The following is a 26,089-nucleotide window of genomic DNA, read 5'->3' on the forward strand; positions in this document are numbered from 1 at the left end:
ACTCACCGCCACCTTTGTGACGCCACTGGTCGTCTTTCAAAGTTCTCCGATTTGAAGTGCGCTTGCGCGAATGCTGTTAGTGTGTCGATTACAATTGAGTAACGCCAGCCGTGATTGGGCACGGGAGGGGGCGGGGCGCGAAGACAGTCATGCTCTCCTATAGGCTGGTAGCCTAGACTCACAAGCTACCTCATTGGATGCGGCGAGAACTGAGTACGCATGCTCTTTTCCTGTTCCTTTCCTGGATTGGTGTGCTCAGGTTTTTGGTTTTCCAATTGGCCAACGTCGGGGTGGGCGGGTAACGAGCCGGGAGATTTGAATTTGAAAGCCAGTAATGCCAGGTTCAGCACCCGGAAGTTGTGGAGGAACGCTAGTTCCCAGCGGCTTGTGGAGCTGGTGGTCATCATGTCCTTTCCTAAGGCGCCCCTGAAGCGATTCAATGACCCTTCTGGTGCGTACGGGGGAAGGGACTGGGGGACCGGAGTTGCTCTCACGCCCCTTGCCCCCGGCGGTTCCCCCTGTCAGAGGGCAATTGGAGGCGATTTTGGGGCTGACATGGGGATCATTCAATTGATTAATTTTTTTTCTTCTTAAATACATATTAAGCATTTACTACATGCCAAGCATAACTTAGGATAATAAGAATACAGCCTATAAACGGTGCTGTGTAGACACTGAAGCAGAGAGAAGGAATAGGTGTGACAAAACGTTGGTAGCTATTGGATGGTCCAGTGCGGAAGGCCTTGCGGTTAAAAAAAAGAAACACCTGACCATGCTTTTTGTCTGTACGTGTGGATTTCTTTTTGGATATTCCATTCAGGCATAAAGGAAAGAAGGCTGGTAAAGGCAGTTTGTGGTGGTATCGGAAACACTATAAATGAAGTGATGGCAGTTAATAGGGACGATCTTTACATAGATGATTAGTTCTGTTTTAATGCCCCAGCATCCTGGAGAGGTGATCCTATTCGTTATTTTACTAATAAAATGACAAAGACTTAGATTTCCTGTGTTACACAACCGAACTGGGCCTTCTCGAAATCCATCCGGTGCTCTTAACCACTGCAGGTGCATACGTGCAACAACCAGGAAACCTTGAATGTGGTTGGTAAGACCATCAGTTATTACAGGCTGACTTTTTATGCAGGGACTGTGCTAAGATTTTTCCTCCTAGGTCTGGTTTATTTTTTCCAACAGCCAAATGAGGAAGGTGCTGGTACTGTCCTTATTTTACAGATGAGGGAATTGGGGGGTTTTGTAACTGTACTACTGAGCAGCCTGTAAGTGGTAGAGCTGAACCACGATTTATCCATTATAACATACACTTAGAGGTCACTGTCTTTAATCTCCGTCAGACAGTATGGAAATGGAATGTTCTTATTCACCATCTCCCAATGACTACACTGTATCTGGCACATAGTAATGCCTGTTGATTGGCAGACAAAGCTGGATTTGAATCCTAATCTGGCTGATTACAAAACCCTATTCCGTCTGCCACATCCCTAGTGACTTTCTGTGTTTTCACCACACTGCTCACCTCAGCCCTGAGCTCAATACTGGGGAACCAGTCGTGATTAAGACAGTCTCTACCCTCCAAGCAGTTTGCCTAATGTGGGAGATGGATAAGTACATTGTCTAGTGTGGGGAAGTGGAGAAGTACACTATATAAGTCCATACACCGTTGCAAACCTGGGAAGTTCTATGAGAGGAATGATATGCACAGGCTGCTGTGTGGTGGTTATAACCTGATTGGAGGATGCAGAGAAAACTGGAAGAGATGACATCAGGCTGAGATCTGCAGGATAAGTGAGAGTTAGCCAGGCAAAATGGCAGGTGAACTAGCCATTCGAGGTGGAAGGAAAAGAAACTAAAAAGTTCTGGAAGTTTGAAGCATTTATTTAATGCAATGCATAGAATGTTTATGTGCATACAAAAGTATCGCCGAACTGCCTGTGTTAGCTTCTGATTATTGCTTTTTTTTTTCAAATATATTTTTATTGATTTCAGAGAAAAATTTGCTATGTGTGAGTACACGGATATTTTCTGTTGTTTCACTTTAAAAAAAAAAATGCTGGTGAAGATGTACCAGTTTTATTTGCATGAAACTTTGAAGTAAATAGCTTTTCAGAGAATAGTATAACTCTATTGATTTCCAATCAAATAAAGGTTTATGCTAATGATATTTTTGTTATGAGTCCTGAAAGTCAGATCTTACATTTGCTACGCATAAGCACTCTGAAATGCCTTTAATTTGGGACTCCAGTTACTTACATGAGGTTATAAAATATAAATTTCTGAGACATACAAATATAGTCTATGGCGATATAAATTTTTTGATATATTGATACTAGGCAGAGATGGATTATCACTATACATTTTTTTCCAGGCTAAATCTTGAGGGCTAGACACTTTCATTTGCTTCATTTCTAGAATCTGATGGTAGTTAACCTCAGTGACTCTGAGTAGCCTTGATTCCAAATATATAATTTCTTATAGTCAATCCTTAAAAAGAAAACCATGTTGCTTGTTCTTTCATAATGTTCATCCCAAGACTGTCTTTGCTGTTTTGTTCAGTTGCCGGTATTCCTTTGACCCAATTGAAATAAAGGGCATTTGGGAAGATGATATTGTTTCTCATATCAAATGGGTGCTATTTTTACATTTGAAAGAACAAAGTGTCTATTTATAGCATTTTTTACATTTATATCACTCACTTTGCTTTGCATGTTTTAACTTAGGATTCTAAGTGACGTTAGAAGAAATATGAATGTTTTCTGTTTCTCTAGGTTGTGCACCATCTCCAGGTGCTTATGATGTGAAAACTTCAGAAGTATTGAAAGGACCAGTATCCTTTCAGAAATCACAAAGATTTAAAAAACAAAAAGGTACTGGATCCCAAAATACAATAATGGTTATATGATCTCGTAAGTTTTAAAGTTATGAATAATTGTATATACATTTAAAGCTGTTATGGTATTTCTAAAAATGTGAAACTATAGGTATAGTTAAATTTTTGTATTTGAAAAATAAATGTTTTGTATTTGATGGATTCTACTACAGAATAATACTTTTATCATTACACTGTTGTATAATCAGGAAAATTATACAAAACACTTACAAGGATATGTTGTTTCCCTTTATATATATATAGTATTGATTTCAGAAAGGAAGGGAGAGGGAGAGAGAGATAGAAACATCAATGATCAGAGAGAATTATTGATTGGCTGCCTCCTGCACGCCCCCTACTGGTGATCAAGCCCACAACCCAGGCATGTGCCCTTGACCGAAATCAAACCTGGGACCCTTGAGTCCACAGGCTGACGCTCTATCCACTGAGCTAAACCAACTAGGGCTCATTTCCCTTTTGCTAATTACCTTAGCCTTCTGTCAGGGAACATTAGGAAAATCAGAAAAATGTTAGATGTGTAAAATATATTGTGCAACTAATTATTTAGAAATGTACAGCCAAGAAAAGAATAACATATTGCTTCACTAATAGTTGCAATAAGAAATTTTGAAATTGTGTTTTGTCTGTGATACAATTTATTGCAGAATCTCAACAAAATCTTACTGTTGACAAAGATACTACCTTGCCTGCTTCAGCAAGAAAAGTTAAGACTTTGGGATTAAAGGTGAGGTGATCTTACGTTCTACCTGTTTTATGAACTGTACCATTTCAGTTTGTCTTTATTTCTTTGCATTTTCCCCCTTCTTTGGGCCTGTAAGTTTAAGTTGATTTCTCTTTGTAAGATTCTTTTCTTTATGAGATAGCATAATTAAAAATTCAAAATGAATTGCTGTTTAACATTAGAAAGAAGCAGTGAGTAGCTTTATTCATAAAGCTCCGCCTCTGTTCTTTGGACTTTTTAAGAAAAAAAACAAAAAAATCCCCACAAATCTAATTTTATTGAGATAAAAACTTTTAAGCCTAAAATATTTTGAGATTTAAAGAACCTTTTCCCTCATTTACTAACTCACCTACAAAGTATGTAATAGACTCAGGGAAATTTTTAAAATAGAAATGAACTGTTTGGAATCCTTAATCTTTTCTGATAACTAAAAATAAAATTCAGCTTTGATGTTTGTGGCACTAAAATTTGATCATCACTATTCTTTGACTTTTAAATAGAAGGAATCTCAAAAGAATGATAAAGACTTGAAGATGTTGGAAAAAGAGGTAAGCAATGCTTTCAACTTATTGAAAAACAAATGTGCTGTGTATAATGGAAAGAGTTACATAGAATTAAGAGACAGGGATTCTGTTGCAGTTTGAGGAGCCACACTGGATGGCAAATATACCATTCAGACCAGTGCCTACAGGGTATCATCCCTTGGCTTGGACCCTGTATCAGAGCCTGGGTGTCTGTGTGGCATGCTGACAAAGTCAAGTTGTTAGCCTACTAAGGGACAGGTTCAAGATAACCCATTTAATGAAAAAATGATAATGAAAAATCAATATGTTGGTTTACTACAATTATATGTAGATCCAGTATTTACATTTACTTTTCCTGTATGCTACTCTGCATGTTAAGACAATGACTAACTGGAGAATTGCTTAGTGAGCATAAAATGCTAGCAGGTTAGTTAAATGGAGTTCTGCTAATCTGATGTATTCATCTGCACCAGTGGCATACACCTCCCTCAAGGATAAAATGATTTAGGGCTGCCTTGTTACATGGTACTTACTTACCACATGTGGCTATTTAAAGGAAATTAAGTTAAGAACTCAGTTCTTCAGTTGCACTAGTCACAGTTCAAGTGTTCAATAGCCCCACGTGAGGGGAGGCAACCATACTGGACAGTGCATCTCCACCATGGCAGAAATTCCTATTGAGCTGAGCTGACCTAAGGAACCACTTACTTCCCTAAGCAGGGCTAAGCTGGTCACTGCCAGCTTTGCTTTTCCGGCAGTAATTTCTCCATGTTTCCATTACTGACTCTTTCTGGTGGACATATTCTTTTGATTTATTAAAACTTTTCATTGATTACAGTAAAATATTGGCTTAGGACCAAGAAAATATCCAGGTAACTTTGCAAATCTCTGCCCTGGTTGATCTGATCCTTTTGTATTTATTTTTAATAATATTGGTTATCATTTTATTTATTTTTATTATTTTATTTTTTAAGTTTATTTCAGAGAGGAAGGGAGAGGGAGAGAGAAATAGAAACATCAGTGGTCAGAGAGAATCATTGATTGGCTGCCTCCCGCACGCCCCCTACTGGGGATCGATTCTGCAACCGGGGCATATGCCCTGACCCGGAATAGAACTGTGACCTCCAGGCTCATAGGTCGATGCTCAACCACTGAGCCATGCTGGCCAGGCTATCATTTTATTGAGGATACATGAAAGGGATGAATGGAGGTGGGGCGGGGGGGGGGGGGGGGTAGTAATCAGTGAATCTCAGTTAGATAGCAGGTAAGTGGCAGTGCCAGGATTAGAACTGGTCACTTGGGGCTGCCCTGTTACATGGTAGTTAATCTTTTAGTGCCGGGAGCCGGTCCATGCTTGCTGTTTCAAGGGACCTGGCATATATGGCATACTGTTCTTAATATGTTTGCTCACCTTCTTGGCACTATGTGTTTTAACCAAGGTCTCTGAGAAAGGTTGTTTTCCCCAGGTAGGGATTTTCCCCTGAAGTTAGGGAGGGAATAAAACCCCTCAACTAAGTGCCAGGCGGGTAATTAATCCCTTTAACTACGAACAATCATGCTTAAACTACATAATCTTTTCTCCCTGGAATGGAGATAAGAAACGCCCTAACCTTTGTAATAGAGATTGATAGGATTGAATCAACTGGTATAAATACAGTTGTAACAAGACAGAAACACTCAGAACTTAGAACAGAATCAAGAAGACAGAACCTACACGGAGCCTAGAGACAGAAGAACTTTGCTGGAGAGAGCATGCCGGAGGATCCTGGAGAGGGACTGGCCTCGGAGCCTAGAGACAGAGCCTAGCGGGAGAACATGGCAAGGGATCCTGGACTGAACCTGACTACAGAGATTGGCAGGAGAACCTGACTGGAACCTGGACACTGAACCTGACTGGAGAGCCTGGACAGAACCTGGCTGGAGAACCTAGCGAGGGAACATGGCTACAGAACCTCGCTGGAAATCCGAAGCAGAACCTCTCTGGAAATCCAGACCAGAACTTGGCTGGAGATCCGGGCTAGAGATCCTGGCTAGGTTGCTGATCAACTGAACGCTGTCTCCATGTCATTCCTTCTTCGCCGACTCCGTCCACACCTTTGGGGAACCCCTGGACCCGCTGGGGTTGGACCCCGGCATTTTAGAATGGAGATTTTTAGCAAATAAAGCTCTATTTTATTTAAGCCCCAAAATATTTGCTGTTGTTTTTCTAACTTGAATTGGTTGTTAGTGTTTAAATGGAAAGTTTCATGCAAAACAAATTCAAATTTCTGCCTTCTGTTGCAAAATCAGATCTGAAAACACTGTTTCCACTTTCCCCTCCTGGCCTGTGCAGGGCTGCCTCTTTAGATCCCCACATTTGCACTTCGGCCCTCACCTGGCTCTCTTCACTTGTTTATGTTTTCTGCTTAGCCATGTAGGTATTTGAGTTTACAAACCTTTTTTTTTTTTTTTTAACTTAAGCTTCTTTAGTTGCAAAAAGTATGATGTAGATTATCTCAGTGTTTATTTTTCTACTGTATCATACTATGCTAAAAACACCACTGATAAAGCAATAATGTAAGCATAGCGAATCTTATGGTAGGGACTCTTAAAGCCCAGTCAGTTCCTAGCCTCTAGTTCACATAAGTGGTGCTTAATACATTTTTAGTTAAGCAATGTTGGCTTAAAATACTGAGATTAGTATGAATACAAAGCCAGTAAGAATGCAAAATACTTTCCATGCGACTTACTACAGCTATGCTTTCTTGATACTTTTATACCCAGCAAATAGTCTAGTTTGGTAGATGTTTTCTGTGCACTAGAAAAAAATATGTATGCACTTGTTAGGTATAGTGGTCCATATATGTCAGTTCGAGGTGGTTAATAGTTCTGTTCAAATATTTATACTGATATTATTCTATTAGTTACTAAGAGGTACTTTTAAAATTTTAGTTCTGTGAATTCATCTATTTCCCTTTTAAGTCTGTCAGTTTTTGCTGTTTATATTTTAAAGTTATATAAGTGCACAACAAACTGAAGCCTATGTCTTCCTCCTGAAATGATCTTTCTCTTAAAATAAAAAATATTTTTAATGATTTTATACAAAGAGAGGAAGGGAGAGAGAGAGAGAAACATCAATGGGCTGCCTCTTGCATGGAACTGGGAATCGAACCGGTGACATCTTGATTCATGGTTTGACATTCAACCACTGAGCTACAGTGGCTGGGAATGCTTACAGATTTTTAAGATGTGTCATAAATTAAATATGATTGTTCACACAGAGCATCGTGCCACAGTAAGAGATTTTCCTAGAACTTTAATGTTTTGATTACCAGTAGCAGCTAGTTACGCTGGCGTGTTTGTGAATCGTTCATTCCTCATCTGTTTCCATCCAGATTCGTGTCCTCCTGCAGGAGCGGGGTACTCAGGACAAGCGTCTCCAGGATCTGGAAGCTGAGCTGGAGAAGATGGAAGCAAAGCTCAGCGCTGCAGTCAGGGAGAAAACATCTCTCTCTGCAAGCAACACTACGCTGGAAAAGCAGCTTACTGAATTAACCAGGACTAATGAGCTACTCAAATCTAAGGTATTTGGGCCACATGATAATATTGACAATTGAATAAGTAATAAACATGTTTTTTCTCATACACTATTTTTTGGGGGAATTTTAGACTCTAGTTTAGTCTTTTTTCCTTCACTAAATGTACCTTAAATATTAAGCTGTTTCCAATAGGAATTATTATTGTATCTTTTTTATTATGTTGCCTAGCACATGAGAATTTATAAACAAACACGTTACTTTTTGTTTTAGTGTCTGACATTTTCTCCCCCTCTTTCAAAGTAACCTCCATAAATAAGGACATTAATCAAAGTTGCAGATTTGCATCTAGAAGTCACTTTAAAGATCTTTCTTTGAAATAATGAGTAGGATGATAGCCGGCTTCCATCTCAAATCCTTTTGGGAATGAAGTGCAAAATGAATATGTTCAATCAATAAATTGTGTTTATCAATACTAATGGGTCTTAGCATGGTCATTTCACTTTTTACTGAAGTAGAAGGAGGCTGTAAATCACTGTTCAGTTTCAGAGCCATCGATTCACAGCCTATGTGCTGGGCTCTTTGCTTACAAAGGGAGTGAGGATGCATATGAATTAACCATGGGAAAGGGAACAGATTCCTGGGCCCCATCCAGGAAGAGCTGATTTAGTTGGCTTTGGATGGACTCCGTGCCCCTCACATATTTCAGAGTAGAACAGGCAATTTAAATGCATTTTGTTAAGCAAACACCCTTTATGAAATCTCCTCCAAGAAGTTTATTTTAGAGCCTTGCAATGAACTTTCCAGTATATAGAGGCAGGTGACCACCCAAACTACTTTCAGAAATAAACCAGAAAGTCACATGAAGTAGGAGGGACAAGAACAATAAGTAGTGTAAATAGTAATTGTGGTTCGCCAAAGGTTGTTTGCTCTGTTAGAATATGCTGCAGGCAAATAACAGTCCCAGTAACTGGTACTAATCAATATTAATCAATACTTCAGTGATTTGTTATATAACTTAGCAGAACATATTTCTGAAGCTTTCACGTTTGTTGTACTTAGTTTTCTGAAGATAGTAACCAGAAGAACCTGAGAATTCTAAGCCTTGAGCTGATGAAGCTTAGAAACAAAAGAGAAACTAAGATGAGGGTGAGTGATGCCTTTGCTGAGTGTGCTGCGTCTGGTTCTGTGGATCTGAATGATTCCTTATTTCCTGCAACATATTTCTGTTGTGTAGAGTATGATGGCCAAACAACAAGGCATGGAGGTGAAACTGCAGGCCACCCAGAAGAATCTGGAAGAGTCTCAAGGGAAAGTAGCACAGCTCGAGGGGAAACTGTGAGTGCCTAAAGGAAAGAGAAAGTGTTCCCACAATACTTACCTCATGGCCCTCCTCTCGTTGCCTTATTTCTTTTCCTAAGTAATAGTTGAGATTTACTCATTCCCAAACAATTTAGGCTGAAAAGATACGCGATTATTATTACTTGTGTACATCTTCTGAATCAATGATGAGGAGAGGCCTCGTAAGCTAGCTTTCTAGTAGCCTAATCTTGTGGAAGTGGTAAAGTGGACCCGAATTGAGAAGCACTGGTATAGGAGGCTGTGATTAATGCACAAATCTAGCCTTGTCTTTACTACTGAGCTCTCACTGACGTACAATAAAATACACAGATCACAAGTAGTCAGTTTGATGACTTTGGACAGTTGTATGTACCTGAATAAACACCACCCAAATATGGTAGAGAATACTGCCATCCCTTCACAGAGTTCCTCCATGCCTGCTGTTCCTGCTCCTCCCTGGCTAATGCCCCCCACACCACAACCACTTTCTGACTTCCATTGTCATAAGTTAGTTTGGCTTTGGGGGGCACATTCATTATTGCAGGCATGTGTGTATAAACCTCCATCTGTTTACTGTTCTCCTGTTGATCAACATTTAGGTTTCCAGTTTCTGACTATTATGAATGAGACTGCTACGTATGCCCTTTTGTGGACATATGTTTTTATTTCTCTTGAGTAAATAGGAATGGAATTCCTGGGTCATAGGGTACGTGTATAACATTTTCAAAAACTCAAAGTAGATGAACCATTTTACACTCCCAGTTAGCAATGTATCATAGTTCCAGTTGTTCCACACCCTCACCAACATTAGACGTCAGTGCGATTTCAGCCCTGTGAAGTAGTATCTCATTTGTGGTTTTAATTTATATGCTATTACTGTCAATTATATTTTTATTGACCATTCGTATATATTCTTTTGTAAGGTCTCTATGTAAGCCTTTTGCCCATTGCTTAAATTGAGGTGTTTGGAGGAGGTAAACACATAAGTAATTGCAGATAAGGCAGCCTGGAACAAAGGCTTTATGGCACACAGATGCTATTTTGTATGTGTGGTGGGTGGGGAAGCCAGGAAAGCTACAAAAAAGATTATTTCTGACACTTGGAGTGCTGTAGATGATGACTCTCATTATCACAGCCCTTGTATCAGTATATATTTGGAAAGCTTCTCACCTAAAAAAACTTAGGTCTCCTACTTGCATATGTTAAATTGCCAACTTGAGATGTCACATAAATTAATAGTTCAGAGTTTAGACTCTTGCATCAGCCTGCAAGATACAGCAGTATCTGGTACAGAGTAAGCATCATGTGATCATTGTATGTATTAATATATACACCCTTTTTTTAGTGTTTCAATACAGAAAGAAAAGATTGATGAAAAATCTGAAACGGAAAAACTCTTGGAATACATTGAAGAAATAAGGTAATATCAATAGTAGTTTTAAATCAGCCCTCATTTTGTTGAAATGTGATGAATACATCATTTTCATCGCTTTTCAGTTAATTTTTTCTATGCTTAAATAGATGTGCTCTTCAAAATAGTTTGTTTTAATGCAGTTGTGCCTCAGATCAAGTGGAAAAATACAAGTTAGACATTGCCCAGTTAGAAGAAAATTTGAAAGAGAAGAATTATGAAGTTTTAAGCCTTAAGCAGTCTCTTGAAGAAAATATTGTTACGTTGTCTGAACAAGTAAAAGACCTGAATGCTAAATGTCAGCTGCTTGAAAAAGAAAAAGGTATTCAAGTGTTTGTAGTTTTACTGTCTTCAGCTAAGTACTATATACAGCATTTAAGAAAAGCACTGCTATGTTTAAAAACAACTTTTTAAAATAATTATGTAAATGACAAAAAATTCTGTTCTAGTATGAGAATTTAGTCTTTTATAATGTATATTCTATTTAATATGTTGCTTACCTTGTAAATATATACAATTTTGCATTATTTGACTTCTCCATTCGGTAGCCATTTAAAATTGGTAGGTACATAGATGTAGGTGTGGGGGGTTATTATATGATATATAGAGTACTGATATAAACTGTAGAGGGTTTTTTTTTTCCTTTGAAAATACTTGATCTCTGTTAACATGCTATGTATGTTAATGAAACTTATGTATAATGAAATATAATGGGAATCTGGGTCCAAAGTTAGTATTCATATCTGTGTACAGCATTGTTAACGTTTCTCTTTCCTAGAAGACCTCATCAGCAGGGACAGAGAACAGGATGAACATCTGAATTCTGAAATGCAAAACTTAAAAGAGAAGTTAATTCTTGAAAAACAAGAACATGAAAAGGAGTTACAACAAAAGGAGTTGCAAATTGATTCACTTCTGCAACAAGAGAAGGAGTTACAACAAAAGGAGTTGCAAATTGATTCACTTCTGCAACAAGAGAAGGTAGTTTTCTATAATGAAAATAAAACTAGTACTTATTTTATGCCATACATTTCCTTGTGGTCAGGACACCTTAAAATTGTATATATTTCCTGTGATCCACCAATTCTATTTTTAGAATTTTATCCTGAGGAAATAATCATGGTTATGCAGCAGATTTAACTGCAAAGGGTTAATGTCCGGCTGGTATAGCTCAGTGATTGAATGTCAGACTGTGAACCAGGAGGTCATGGTTCAATTCTGGTCAGGGCACATGCCAGGGTTTCAGACTTAATCCCCAGTAGGGGGCATGCATGAGGCAGCCGACTGATGATTCTCTCACATCATTGATGTTTCTATTGCTCTCTCTCTCTCTCCCTTCTCTGAAATAAAAAAAAAAAACAACATTTTTTTTAATGTTTACCTCAGGGGTATTGATAATGTGAAAAAATTACAAGCAACAGAGAAAGCAAAATTAAGGAAACTGTTTAAAGATCTTTACCAGCCCACTCTTGTTAGAGTACTACATAGGCATTTACAGTTATGTTGAAAAAAAGCATATGATTATATGAGAAACAAAAGTGACAATTTTTTATAGTCCAGATTATATAAAAAACATTTTGCATATCAATGAGAAAAAAGATAGTCCACTAAGAAAGAATGGGCATAGGATGGAAATACATAATTCTTAGAAATAGAAATTCATATAGCCTGTAACAGTTACTAGATGTTCTACGTTAGTAGTAATCAAAGAAATGGAAATCCTTTTTTTCTTTTTCACTTATACGATTGGCACAAATTTAAACGTTTGATAGAAAAAGACGCTTGGTGAGAGTTGGACAATATTATATAAATATTGTATTGTTGAGGAACCTACAAAGACTAAAGGAATTAAGTAAATCTGTATATACCAACTTAAAAATCTCAATAACCATTTTGTGTTTTTTAAATGACTTTTATATACGCAGTATATATCTTTCATATTTTAAGAAGTATTATATAAGTAATAAGAAAAGACCTTAAAGCATATATATCAAAGTAGTGGTTATCTCTGCAATGGGAAAAGTAAGATTGGGATGGGAAGCAGTCAAGGCAATTTTCTCTTTATTGATGATGTCAACAATTTTTACAATTGTGATTGACTTATATTTATCTTTTTATTGGTGTGTACTCATATAACTTTAAAATATTTTCATATAACAGCAATCAGACTATTAATCCCCAGAGGGAAAGTAGGGGAGGGTGGGGGTAAGGGGAAGAGATCAACCAAAGGACTTGTATGCATGCATATAAGCCAAACCAATGCACATGGACAACAGGAGGATGAGAGCATGAGTGGGGGGGAGAGGGGAGGGAGGATGGGGGTTAATGGTGGGGGATGAGGGCACATTTGTAATTCCTTAACTAATAAAGAATTTAAAGATTATTAAATAAAATATTTTCATATAACATTGAAATCACAGTCCTTTTTATATAATGTCATATGACAAAAATATGATATAAACACCAGTTGTAGAATTATGATTTTAGTTTTACAAGAAGTAGGTTTGTGTATATGTGTTGCATAGGAAAAAGACTAAAGTAACATTTATCACAATGTTGACAAGTTATAGGATATACTCCCTGACAAAGTGAATATGATATCTTCATATATTTTCAAATTCCTTGAGAATCTTGAATTAGATATTCTTACTTCGTTAGCTGTACATTTTTCTGTCCTTAATAAAACCTCATAAATTATTAAATTAAGTTATTTAAACCTTTTGAATTATTTTGGTGGTTTTCTGTTGAATGTAGGAATTATCTTCTAGTCTTCAGCAGAAGCTCTGTTCTTTTCAAGAGGACATGATGAAAGAGAAGAATCTATTTGAGGAAGAATTAAAGCAAGCTCTGGATGAGCTAGATAAATTACAGCAGAAGGAGGAAAAATCTGAAAAGTTGATCAAACAGCTGGAAGAAGAGACAAAAGCTAGAGCTGAAGAACTGAAACTTCTGGAAGAAAAGCTGAAGGGGTTTGTATTAATAGGACTTTACACATATGACTTCAGATTTTACAAAGTATTTTCCAGTACATTCTCGGGATTCTCATATGCAAGTGGGTGAGGTTAGAATTATTTTGCAAGTAAGGAGAAGTACATGCATAGGATGTACATCTAGCTAAGTATGACAGCCAAAATAAAAGCCAAGCCCTTTCTTTACTTAAAGCCAGTGGTTTAAGAGTTTTAATTCAAAAATGACCAACCCTAACCAGTTTGGCTCAGTGGATAGAGTGTGGGTCCGTGGACTGAAGGGTCCTGGGTTCCATTCTGGTCAAGAGTATGTACCTTGGTTGCTGGCTCAATTCCCACTAGGGGGCGAGCAGGAGGCAGCTGATTAATGTTTCTCTCTATCCCTCTCCCTTCCTCTCTGTAAAATCAATAAAATACATTTTTTTTAAATGACCAAAATTTTGTGGATCCTGTAATTACTCTCATATTTTCTAAAAATGAAGGGACATTAGTGTTACAATAATAATAGATTTAGAAAAATACTCCGCAAAATTAAGTTTCCCATCCTTTAATAAGACAACACTTCCATTTTTGTATATGTGTACATCAGTTTACATAGTGTGAGTTATATCTTTAATTACCTGTTTTGAAGGAGAACAAACACTTCAAAAATAGCAATCAAAAAGCAAAATGGGGAAAAAACAACTAGAACTGGGAAACATTAAAAAATAAGAAATGGCTCACCGGCATGGCTCAGTGTTTGGGCATCAACCTGTGAACCAGGAGGTCACAGTTAGATTCCCGGTCAGGGCACATGCCCGGGTTGCGGGCTCGATCCCCAGTACGGCGGGGGTACAGGAGGCAGCCGATCAATGATTCTCTCTCGTCATTGATGTTTCTATCTATCTCTCCCTCTTCCTTACTATCTCTGAAATAAATAACATATATATAAAAGTAATAAGAAATGTATTATTAGAAATAGACTGAGATCTCATGCTTTTTTTAACTCCAGTTCCATATTGCTTTCATCATGTTATGTGTCCTCCACTACAGTTACTTAAATTAAAATGTCCAAGTTGACTATTAAGTTCAAATTACAAATAAAATAATTATATTACTTGAATCCTTGGGATTTCATCACTATAAAATTTCCTAGCATAGACTAGACATGATCCTACATGTAATATGTCTAGAACTGTGTGTATCTCTTGTTGGATACTTTTGTTATTAATTTCTTTTCTGTGTTTTTTGTTGTCGTTGTTCTTTTTTTAATGCTTAGTGATTTAAAAAAAGAAAAAGTTAGGGGGGAAATGGTGTTTTAGAAAATAAAGTAAAATAAATAAGTAAAATTTTAAAAAGCACATAAAGGTTTTATATATATACCTGCTTTTGCAGGAGCAGTACCGAATGTAATTAGGGGATTGTTCGATATTGCAGCCAGTCTCAGGGGACAGGTGCTTTAAGTGCCTGAGTAGATGCTTTCAGTTTCAGAAAGAAAGTGGACACAATCATTTATTCTGACTCAGAGAACTGTCCAGAGGTCAGGAGATAAATATTTTGCTACTAGCTGTGTAACTATGAGGAAGATAATCTTAATCTCCATACTTTTCTATTTCATTATATATAAAATAGTTTTATGAGATGGTTTCTGTGGTCCATCTTTTCCAGCCTGGAAATTTTATGCTAAAAAGGAAAACTAAGATGGTTGAAAGTGATTCCTCTAGGGGGCAGGAAATATAATATTTTGTTATAAACCCATTAGTATGATTTGATTGCTTTTAGCTGCTGTGTGTATATTTTTTTTAAGTCCCTACTCATTACAGAATGAATTCGACCAGCTGTTATCTTGTCTCAGTGTCAAACTTAGTCTGTAAGTGAATAATGCTTCTCATTTATAGTTTTTAGTTCCAAATGTTCTTTAAAAGATCTCATAAGCTCATATGCATATCTAAAAATTATATCATCATTTTGTAATATATATTATTTAATAAGTTGTTGAATCTTTGAATAACAATTTATAATGTGGGTTATTGATACAATCAAAATAGATCTACATAATCCTGTAACTTTTAAAATAAAGTATCTTTAACTGTACTAACTATTTCTTAAAAGTCTACACGCAGAAAATTAAATTTTATTTAGTACAAATGCTTTTTAACTAGTAATTCACATTCTTAGCTGTTGCTATTAAGATTCTATTTGAGTCTTTTTATCCTACTTCCCCAAAAATCTTTAACTACATACATACATGTGATATAAAAAGATAAGTGTGGAAATAAGTAAATGAGGATGACAACAAAAGTAAAAAAGAACAGGAAAGATAATATGAAGTCCTACATAGTAACCATGCTTTTAGATGTAGTCGTTCATAAATTTACATCTAAGCTATCCAGTAGCTAATGTAAACAGGAAGCTTTGGGATTCACCTTTGACACCAAGAGTGTCAAAGGTAAATACTAACCTCTTTTTTAGGGCAATGATTGTAGTTAGTAGTTTATCTTTTCATTGTTCCATTTTTCTTAGGAAAGAAGCTGAACTGGAGGGAAGTAGTGCTGCTCACACTCGGGCCACCCTGCTTTTGCAGGAAAGGTGTAATACTGCAGAGCAAAACCTTGGAGATGTTACTGCTCAATTCGAAAGGTATTTTTATTGGGAGCCTGTACTCTCAAACATAATAAGAGCAGGGAGAGGTACTTAGGAAAAACTGAACAACAAAATCAATTGCACAAATAAAATTATTGGAATCACTTTAAATTCCATAATGACCAACCATAAATGGGCTTTTAGTGTTGCATGTTAGTCTTAGTATGTATAGTAATTTCCCTTTGATTTCAATGTGGCTAAGTTTGTAGATTCTTATGTGAACACTTTTGCATCTCATTTAAGAACTTCTTTCTGTCCCAAAGAACATAAAGACAGTCACCTGTTTTTCTTCTAAAAGTTTCAGTTTCTCTTTTCACTTTTTCACCTAGAACTGATTTCTGTGTGTAGTGATATTGGGATGAAATTTATTTTTGTTTTTCCATGTGGATAATGAATTGCCTAGTGTCCATTCATTGAATAGTACCTTCTTTCCTAGTGATCTTCATGTGATATATTACATATAATACACATATGCACACACATATCCTGTACTAATATATGTAGGTATCTATTTTAATTATAATTTTTCTGTCACAGCAGACATATAAGTTATATAAATTTTATATTAGGCAAGTTTTAGTGTTGTTCTCAATCCTGTAAAGGAATTTCCCGTCTTGCTACTTTGAAAGATAGTGCCTTAGCCATTCTGTGAATCCACTCACCATCACCATCTCCATTCAGCTCTGTATCCACCTACCCAGCTGCCTACTTGACATCTCCAAGTAGATATCTGACTATCTTCCAATAGCAATGTGTCTAAAACAACTATTGATCTTCTCTCTATCTCTTTCTACCTCTAGTCTCTCATTCTTTTTTATATCAGTCAGTGACATCTTCCTCCCTTCTCATTCCATAAATCTTAGTGTCATCTTTGATCATTTTCTCTCCCTTTTTCCTAACACCTAATCTATTTCTGGAATTTTAAAATTCTGCCTCCAAAAAGAGATCTCACATCTTTCCATTGCCAGCTCCTTGGTCAAAGCCTTTTTCACTCACCGGGACTGATAATTATCTTGTATTTAATCTTCCAATGTGTCACCGGTGCACCTTCCCCAGTCTATTCTCCACATGTCTCCAGAGTAGTCCACACACTTAGAGACCTCAGGTAACCTCATGGTGCCCTGCAGTGATGAGTGGCCTCAGTCCTCACTAGCTTCTGCTCTTGCCTCTCTTATTTATTAGGCTCCAGGCTCATCTTTTTTCTTTTTGTTTCTTTGTTTGGCTTGAAAATATGGAATTTGTGTATCATCCTCGCACAGGGGCCATGCTAATCTTCTCTGTATCATTCCAATTTTAGTAGCATTCCAGTCTCATCTTTTCATGCCCTATGGTCTACCTGCCTCTGAGCATCTTTTCCCTCTGAAATACTTCGCCCTAACTGCCTGGCAAAATCTTCCTTATCCATCATGTCTCAACTTAACTGAATTCCTCAGGCCTTTTCTGAATCACCAACCAAAATATAGTCTACTCTGTTTTATTAGCTTAAGGAGCCCTGTAGTTTTTCTTCATAATTCTTACCACAAATTTAATTATATACTTATTTTTTCAAATATTCTGTGAAAACCTGGAGAGGCATTTTCCTATCTTCCCCACAAGACCATAACTCTGACAGAAAGTGCAGGGATTGTAGAATTTTTGTTTTAGAGTAATTTTTATGTTTGGTAGTTGGTTTTTTTAAATCTCTGTATGCATACTTCCTGCACATAGGAGTCACTGGATTTTTTTTTATTGGAATGAAAAGCCTATGCAGTATAAGCTCATTAGCACTGACCTCAGAACATTGAATTCTTACTTATACAAGTGCATAAATAGATACTGAAAAATTTTTTTGCCTTACCTAAAATTTTATAAACTATAAATTTATGAGCTACATATTTGTCATGTGTATGTTAACTTATTCTTCTTGTTAATAAGCTATAAAGCATTAACAGCTAGTGAGATAGAAGATCTTAAGCTGGAGAACTCATCACTTAAGGAAAAAGTGGCCAAGGCCGAGAAAAGTGCAGAGGATGTTCAGCATCAGATATTGGCAACTGAGAGCTCAAATCAAGAATATGCAAGGTATGTAGTAAAAATAAAACCATGCTTGTGGCCCTCAAACCATTAAGACAATGTTGTTGAAAGCCAGCTACCAAGTGATGCAAGGAGTTGTAGTTCGTTTCATGGCTTGCTTTGGGTGATCTCAAACTGCAAATAAAGAATTTAGTTAAGCCCGGCCGGCGTGGCTCAATGGCTGAGCATCTATCGACCTATGAACCAGGAAGTCACTGTTGGACTCCCAGTCAGGGCACATGCCCGGGTTTCGGGCTTGATCCCTAGTGTGGGGCGTGCAGGAGGCAGTAAATCCATGATTCTCATCATTGATGTTTCTATTTCTCTCTCCCTCTCCCTTCCTCTGAAATCAATAATAACAAATATATATTTTAAAAAGAATTTAGGTAAAAATATAAAGTTCTCAAAGAAGTCCTTAAATTTTAAAAAAATAAATGAAGGAAAAGGACAAAAGGTAATTAAATGGCTGTAAAATGTTTAGTGGACTCTTCTCTCTCAAACATCTAGGATGCTTCTAGATCTGCAGACCAGAGCAGCACTTAAAGAAGCAGAAATTAAAGAAATCACAGTTTCTTCTCTCCAAAAAATAAGTGATTTGGAGAACCAGCTCAAGCAACAAGGTGAAGACTTTAAGAAGCAGCTGGAAGAGGAAGCAGCGAGGTAATCACGCTTCAGAACCCAGGTGCCACACGCCTCAATTTATTTTTTTCGAATACACTGTGTCTTTAATTTAATTTTCTGTTACAGAAAAGCTGGAAAAGAAAATACAGTGGCAGAATTAACTGAGGAAATGAATAAGTGGCGTCTCCTTTATGAAGAGCTATATAATAAAACAAAGCCTTTTCAGGTGTGTCACATAGGACTGAACTGAACTCATGTTTGTTTTAGCTATGCGCTTTATCACGACAGTGACTTGGTTTTTCTGAAAGACCATTTTGCTGTGCATCTAGTGCCAATTTAACTTCCTATTAAAGAAGGCTTATAAATTTTGTCAAATTATTATGCATACATATTTTAGTAAAGCCTTTATAGTCTAGAACAGGGGTGGGCAAACTTTTTGACGCGAGGGCCACAATGGGTTCTTAAACTGGACCGGCGGGCCGGAACAAAAGCATGGATGGAGTGTTTGTGTGAACTAATATAAATTCAAAGTAAACATCATTACATAAAAGGGTACGGTCTTTTTTTTTTTTTTTTTTTTTTAGTTTTATTCATTTCAAACGGGCCGTAGTTTGCCCACGGCTGGTCTAGAAAATACCTCCTAATAAGAGACTTAAAGTTAATAGCTTAGAAGTTTCTTTTGATCATTAATCTATGTAAATTTGTGATAATTATTTTGTTATGATCTTTCTCAGTGTATCTCAAGTTAATACACTGATCTTAAGATAGCCAAAGGATAAATGCTAATCTTGGCACTTCAGTAGATTAGGAGTTCTGGTTATAATATGATCCAGTTGATACAAATTAGGCTGGCCAGCCTAGTCTTGTTGTTTCTTTCCCTGTTTTTATGATATTTGAAATGAAAAACACAAAAAAATTTTTTAAAGTCTCATTTATGGAGAGCTCTGAGAATATGTTAACAAAATCTGTTTTTGTTCATTTTTAAATTTTATTTTAACTTTGTCTTCTATATAATTTATATAGACAAGTAAGATTTAACAGTTTTAAGTTTTAACTTTATATAAAAAAAAACTATTTTTCAGCTACAACTGGATGCATTTGAAGCAGAGAAACAGGCTTTGTTGAATGAACATGGTGCAGCTCAGGACCAACTAAATAAACTAAGAGATTCTTATGCTAAATTATTGGGCCATCAGAATCTAAAGCAAAAAATCAAGCATGTTGTGAAATTGAAAGATGAAAATAGCCAACTCAAATCGGTTTGTAAAATAACACAGTCCTACTGAAGATATTGGGGTGGGGTATTTTTTATTCTATTTATAACATTTAAGTAAAATGAAGGACTTTGGTATCAGAAAAAAGTGATAGTCCATCTAACAATTAAGGATTTATTTTATTTTATTTTAGAGTGTTGACCAGATGGGTATTAATGTTCTCAGATTTTCTAACTACTTCATTAGTATGTTGAAAATTACTAGAGCCCTAGCCGATTTGGCTTGGTGGTTAGAGTGTCGCCCCACAAACTGAAGGGTTGTAGGTTCGATTCTGGTGAAGGGCACATACCTCGGTTGCAGGCTCGGTTCCTGGCCCTGGCCGGGGCACATGTGGGAGGCAACAAATCAATGTGTTTCTCTGACATCGCTGTTTCACTCTGTCTTTCCCCTTCCCTTCCATTCTCTCTAAAAAATGATTGGAAAGATTCAGAAAGGTTTACATATCCATTTCTATTTGTAAAGTAGAAAAATCCTTGATGTAAGTAAATACTATAACAATAGGCAGTGTTCAAAACTAGTTAGGCATTTAAGTTTTTTAACAGCTTTATTGAAATACTAGAGGCCCGGTGCACGAATTCGTGCATGGGTGGGGTCCCTTGGCCTAGTGGGCAATCGGGGTGATTTGGGCCTGCAGGGTGGGGAGGGGGGGAACCAAAGGAGTTTGGCTGCGGGGAGGGACTACAGGAGGTTGGCTGCCAGAGTACACTGACCACCAGGGCGCAGCTCCTGCGTTGAGCATCTGCTCCCTGGTGGTCAGTGCGCATCATAGCTACTGGCCGGTCGTCCAGTTGTCCAGTCCTAACGGTCGCTTAGGCTTTTACATATATAGATAATTCACACATATAGATAATTCACACACCATTAATGTGTACAACTCAGTGGTTTTTAGTATATGTACAGATAGCTACAGCCATCAATCACCACAATCAATTTTAGAACATTTTTATTACCTCAAAATGAAACCCCTTACCCTTTAGCTATTATCTCCCTATCTTCTCATCCACTCCTCCCTTTCTGCCTTTTTCTAATGTTTAGTTTCACTAGGAAGCAGGTCAGTGGAGCCCCTCAGGTCCTCATGCTGGAAGTTGATCTCAGCATTTATTACTGAATTTTAGAGAGAGAGGAAGAGAGAGAAACATTGGTGTGGGAGTGAAAAGTTGATCAGCTGCCTCCCGCACACCCCCTACCAGAGATGGAGCCTGCAACTCGGGCATGTACCCTGACCAGGATTAGAACCAGCAACCTTTGGGTGCATAGGACAATGCCCAACCAATTGAGTCCCGCCGGCCGGGCTAACTTCATAGTCTGAAAGCCTCTATCTAGTAGTGATTTTTGCCATTTGGTTTGATATCTGAGGGACTTTGGAATTTGTCAGTGACATTGGTTACACATTTTACCAACGTGATCTTAAATAATTGTTTATTGTCTACTTTTTTTTTTTACACAGGAGGTGTCAAAACTCCGCTCTCAGCTTGCTAAAATAAAGCAAAGTGAGAGAAACCTTCAGGAGGAGTTGAATAAAGTTCTGGGCATCAGACGCTTTGATCCTTCAAAGGCTTTTCTTCATGAAAGTAAAGAAAATTTTGTTCTGAAAACCCCATTAAAAGAAGGTAAGAAATGAATGCATAGAAGTGTCATCTTCCTTTGGATTTGCTTTTAGAACATTTAGCAAATTAATCATTTTTATGAACTGAAAAATTGTTTACAGTTTCTGTTATGAAAGAAATTCTGAAATTTTTGTGTGAGATGCCTTTTCTTTCCTCCTTCCATACTTTATATTTTCCATGTCTCCAGATCCCATCTGTCCCTCAAGCCCATTGAAACTCCAGCTTCCTTGAAGCCTTGTCTGACTTTTTTGCTCCTACCTGCCCCCCAACCAGAACTATTCCCTGTAACACACCCTTAGCATTTTAACCTCAATGTCTAATTTGTAGTTTTGGAGAAGTAGGTATTCTCTCTTGATTGTGAATCTTGGTATCATTGACAATAAATCAAAATGGGTTGAAACAGTGAATGAAGAAATATAAATAAAACCATGCTACAGAATGTGAACATTGCTTCGTCCACCTTACAAAAGATAGCAGATGCCCGTTTTTAGTTTATACTGACTGATGAACTGGTGTTGATTTAGGACACTAACACCTCTTTTTAATAATCCCTCCAGGCAATACAAACTGCTACTGAGCTCCTATGGAGTTTCAAGAATCATGCAAGTAAAGATCTGAAAAACCAAGTTGAAGATTATTTTATTCTTATTCTTGTTGTTGTTATTGTTGCTGTTTGTAATGCATACTTTAAAAATGTATTTAATATTAACTTCCTATTTTTAGGTATCTGAAAGCAAGTTCAACGTTTTTACCCATATGTCTTCTGACATTTTATTTTCTCTTGTCAGTACCTCCTCCCTGATGTTCATTTTCATCACTTCATTGTAAACCTTCTGCTTGGCTTTCCAGCTTTACAACTCGTCCCAGCAATTAGCCTTCCTTTAAAAATCACTTTTATGTTATTACTCCCCTATTCTGAAACTAAAGGTGGTTTCAAGATTCTAATACCCAGTTTTTTAGTTTGATCCTGGATGGCTTTTCTGATCTGAATCTCTTCAGCTAAGACAAAATACCTTGGCTTGTTCTTGCCTCTACATTTATTCTCCTAAAAAAATGTTCAGTGTGTTTTACCCATCGCCCATTTATCCAGTTCAAGCAAGAAGTAAGGGCATGCCTAATTCCATAGTCATCTTACTGAGCTGGTCAATAATTTGCAGATTTCTAGACTCTATCCCAGTCCTACTAAATTAAAATCTGAGTTTTGGGATGAAACACATCTGCATTTGAAACAAACTCTGCAGTTAATTCTTGAATGCATAAAAAACCTGAGAAACACTAAAAATCTGAAATAACTTTTTTTATTTTGAGAGGCTGTTTATTAAAGCTGGGAACAGTGACATAAGGAAGGGTTTAGGACAGAAGAAACAACAGGAGAGCCTCAGAAGGGCTGCTTTGGCTCATTGAGAAGTCAGAGGAGAGGGGCCCTTGGGGACAGGTACAGGGGGTTAGCCCAGGACGAGTTGTTGCTGCCCACTGCTCCCCTGGTTGCAAGTTTCATGGGGACCCTTCAAGTTTAGGAGATGCAGGCCTGTGGGAAGAACAGGGGGAAGGGAAAGGCACCAGCATGCTCCTAGGAGGGGGAGAGCACTTAACTAAATAGAATTATTCTTCTATTGCTTGGCATCGGCCTGACTATTGGATGGTGGATTAGTATTTCTGAAATGTGAAATAAAGATCACACATTAAGTCATTAACTCATATTATATGAAGTTACATTAATGCTTCCATTTAAGGTATATTTATTATCTCTGCCCTCCCCGACCTACCTTGTCTCTAGAATTACAAATGGCAGTATACTATTTAGAGAGTGGTAATACTCCATCTAAAGTTTCTGACTTACACAGTTAGTACATTATAATCCACCTTTTAAAATAATATCTCCCCCTTGAGGGACCAACAAAGATTATTACAATCAGAATAGCTTTTCACAATAAGTGATTTTTTAAAATATATTTTATTGATTTTTTTTACAGGGAGGAAGGGAGAGGGATAGAGAGTTAGAAACATTGGTGAGAAAGAAACATTGATCAGCTGCCTCCTGCACACCCCCTAATGGGGATGTGCCCGCAACCAAGGTACATGCCCTTGACCGGAATCGAACCTGGGACCCTTCAGTCTGCAGGCCGATGCTCAATCCACTGAGCCAAACCGGTTAGGGCCACAATAAATGATTTTATTGGAACTTAATACATAGTTGAATTTTTAAATGTCATTTTAGTTAAGTTCAGAGGAAATGTAGAAATTAGGAAATTTGTATAATAAAATCAAATAGTTCCAAGACTTCTGCTTTTACTAAAAATGGAGTAACAGGGATCAAATTTATTGTTCCTCACCCTACCCCACACACACACACACACACACACACACACACACACACACACCTAACACTATCAAAAACTAGACTAGATATACAAAATAATGAGTTTCAAGATGCTAGGCATGAGACAACAATCCCTGAGCAATGGGAAAAATCAAGGTGAGCCCTATCATTGTTCCCTGATTACAGCCTTGAGAGAATTTTCGAAGGATGTAGGAGAGGGGAACGCAGGCAGAGCCCACCCAAGGACCAGAGTTGAAAAGACAGAGCTGAGATGGGAGGAGACCAAAGTGGCCAGAGTGAGCAGGACAGAGTACGAGAAAGGAGAAAATTGCACAGAGAGAAAACTCGAGGTCAGCCAAGGGTCCCTTAAGTTTTCATCAGTTGTGCATGTGAGGAAACTACTTGAGGCCAGGGAGAGAAGCACCCCCCAAAATTAGAAGTAACAGTGCTCAAAGCTGACACAAGGCTAGAAATACTGCCTGTGACTACCAGCCAAGCTGGACAAACCTAAGGATGTATAAGGCGTTGAGTAGGATGTACAGAAGGATTTAGCCTCAGTATTGGGGAATATAGGTATACCTCATTTTATTGCACTTCACTTTATTGTACTTTGCAGATGATGTGTTTTTTACGAATTGATGGTTAGTGGCAACCCTATGTCAAGCAAGTCTATTGATACCAAAAAGATTATGACTTGCTGAAACCTCAGATGATTATTAGCATTTTTAAGCAATAAAGTGTTTTTTAATTAAGGTACGTTTGTGTGTTTTTTAGACAATGCTATTACACCTTGGAACAAAGCTCAAGAATAGTACAGGATTATTAAAATATGAAGCACTTACAAAGGTAAATTTCTCAGTTTCTAACATCCAGTTCTGTAGAAAGGCAGAAAACACTACCCCTAATGAAGAAAATAATCCACCCAGGGCTAACACAGAGGTTATAATTACCAGAGGGCATCAAAACCATACATACCCACACCTAGTAAAAACATGTAACAGAAATAAGACCCAAATCAAACTTGCAAAAACTACAATGTGTGAGATGGAAAAATAGTACTCTCAATGGGAATGACAGCAGATTAGGCATTGCAAAAGGAACGATTAGTGAACTTGGCAACGGCAGTAGGAACTGTCCAAAATGAAACGCAGAAACAAGATTTTAAAATGAACAAAGCACCAAGGTGCTCTGGGACCACTTCAGGCAGGCTGATATATGTGTAATTGGAATTCCCAGAGGAGGAAAGGAGGGGACAGAAAAATTATTTGAAGAATTACTGGTGGAAGCATTTTCCAATTACAATGAAAACTGTAAGCCTGAAGAGCCAAGGAACACAATGAATCCTAAGAATAAGAAATATGATCATCACAATCAAATTGCTGAAAAGCAGTGATGAAGAAAACTGTCAGCCTAGAACCAAAATAGTTTTTAGGAACAAAGATGATAAAATTATTATAGACATAAAAAGACTAAAAAATTATCACCAGCAGATCCACCCTAGGAGAAATCTGAAAGGTCCTTCAGGCAGGAGAAAAGTGATGCCAAATGGAAATAAGAATACACGAAGGAATGCCCTAGCTGGTTTCGCTCAGTGGGTAGAGCGTCCCGGGTTAGATTCTGGTCAAGGGCACAAGCCTGGACTATGGGCTCAATCCCCAGTAAGGGGCATGTGAGAGACAACTGATCAATGATTCTCTTTCAGCATAATATTTCTATCTCTCCCTCTCCCTTCCTCTCTGAAATCAATAAAGTGGTTTTTTTTAATAAAAGAATACACCAAGGAATGAAGAGCACTAGAAATAGTAACTGCATGGGTAAATATATGACTCGTTTGGTCTTCTTTTCTTACTACTTTATTCTTTTAAAAAGATAATTGTTTAAGCAAAAATAACGTAGTTTGGAGTTTACACATATTTAAAATTAGAGCATGACAGCAAGCTCAAAGTTCAGGAGGGGAAAATAGAAGTATGTGATTGTAACGTTCTTAAGTATATGTAAAGTGGTATGTTATCTAGGAATAGATTGTGATGTTAATAATGTATTTGGTAAACCCTAAGGAAATCACTAACATAAAAAACTTGTAGCCAGAAGTCAAAACAGAAGATAAAATAGAATCAGAAAAAAAATTTTTATTCAAAAGAAGGCAGAAAAAGAGGGAAAGGAAAACAACAAGAAAAAAGAACCCCCGTGCACTGCTGGTGGGAATGCAG

The 26,089-nt window shown here is 37.4% G+C and overlaps 1 protein-coding gene and 1 pseudogene across 2 annotated transcripts; one reads left to right on the forward strand and one right to left on the reverse strand.

Moving 5' to 3' along the window:
- Nucleotides 1–296: 296 nt before the first annotated feature.
- Nucleotides 297–23,946, forward strand: HMMR (hyaluronan mediated motility receptor). Of its 2 annotated transcripts, none has more exons than XM_059699124.1 (18): nt 297–451; nt 2,784–2,882; nt 3,550–3,629; nt 4,127–4,174; nt 7,525–7,713; nt 8,728–8,814; nt 8,903–9,003; nt 10,352–10,426; nt 10,561–10,739; nt 11,196–11,398; nt 13,172–13,386; nt 15,886–16,002; nt 17,920–18,066; nt 18,565–18,717; nt 18,805–18,904; nt 19,761–19,937; nt 21,400–21,562; nt 22,117–23,946. In XM_059699124.1, exons 1-18 carry the CDS (start codon nt 406–408, stop codon nt 22,134–22,136), a joined length of 2,199 nt encoding a protein of 732 aa, XP_059555107.1. In that variant the 5' UTR covers nt 297–405; the 3' UTR covers nt 22,137–23,946. The 2 variants fall into 2 exon arrangements, with proteins under 2 accessions (XP_059555107.1, XP_059555108.1); XM_059699125.1 differs by having other exon boundaries at nt 4,130–4,174.
- On the reverse strand, nt 17,231–17,307 carry LOC132236256 (U6 spliceosomal RNA; annotated as a pseudogene).
- Nucleotides 23,947–26,089: the final 2,143 nt, after the last annotated feature.

Source organism: Myotis daubentonii, chromosome 5 (genome assembly GCF_963259705.1).
Source record: "Myotis daubentonii chromosome 5, mMyoDau2.1, whole genome shotgun sequence".
Classification (NCBI taxonomy): domain Eukaryota; kingdom Metazoa; phylum Chordata; class Mammalia; order Chiroptera; family Vespertilionidae; genus Myotis; species Myotis daubentonii.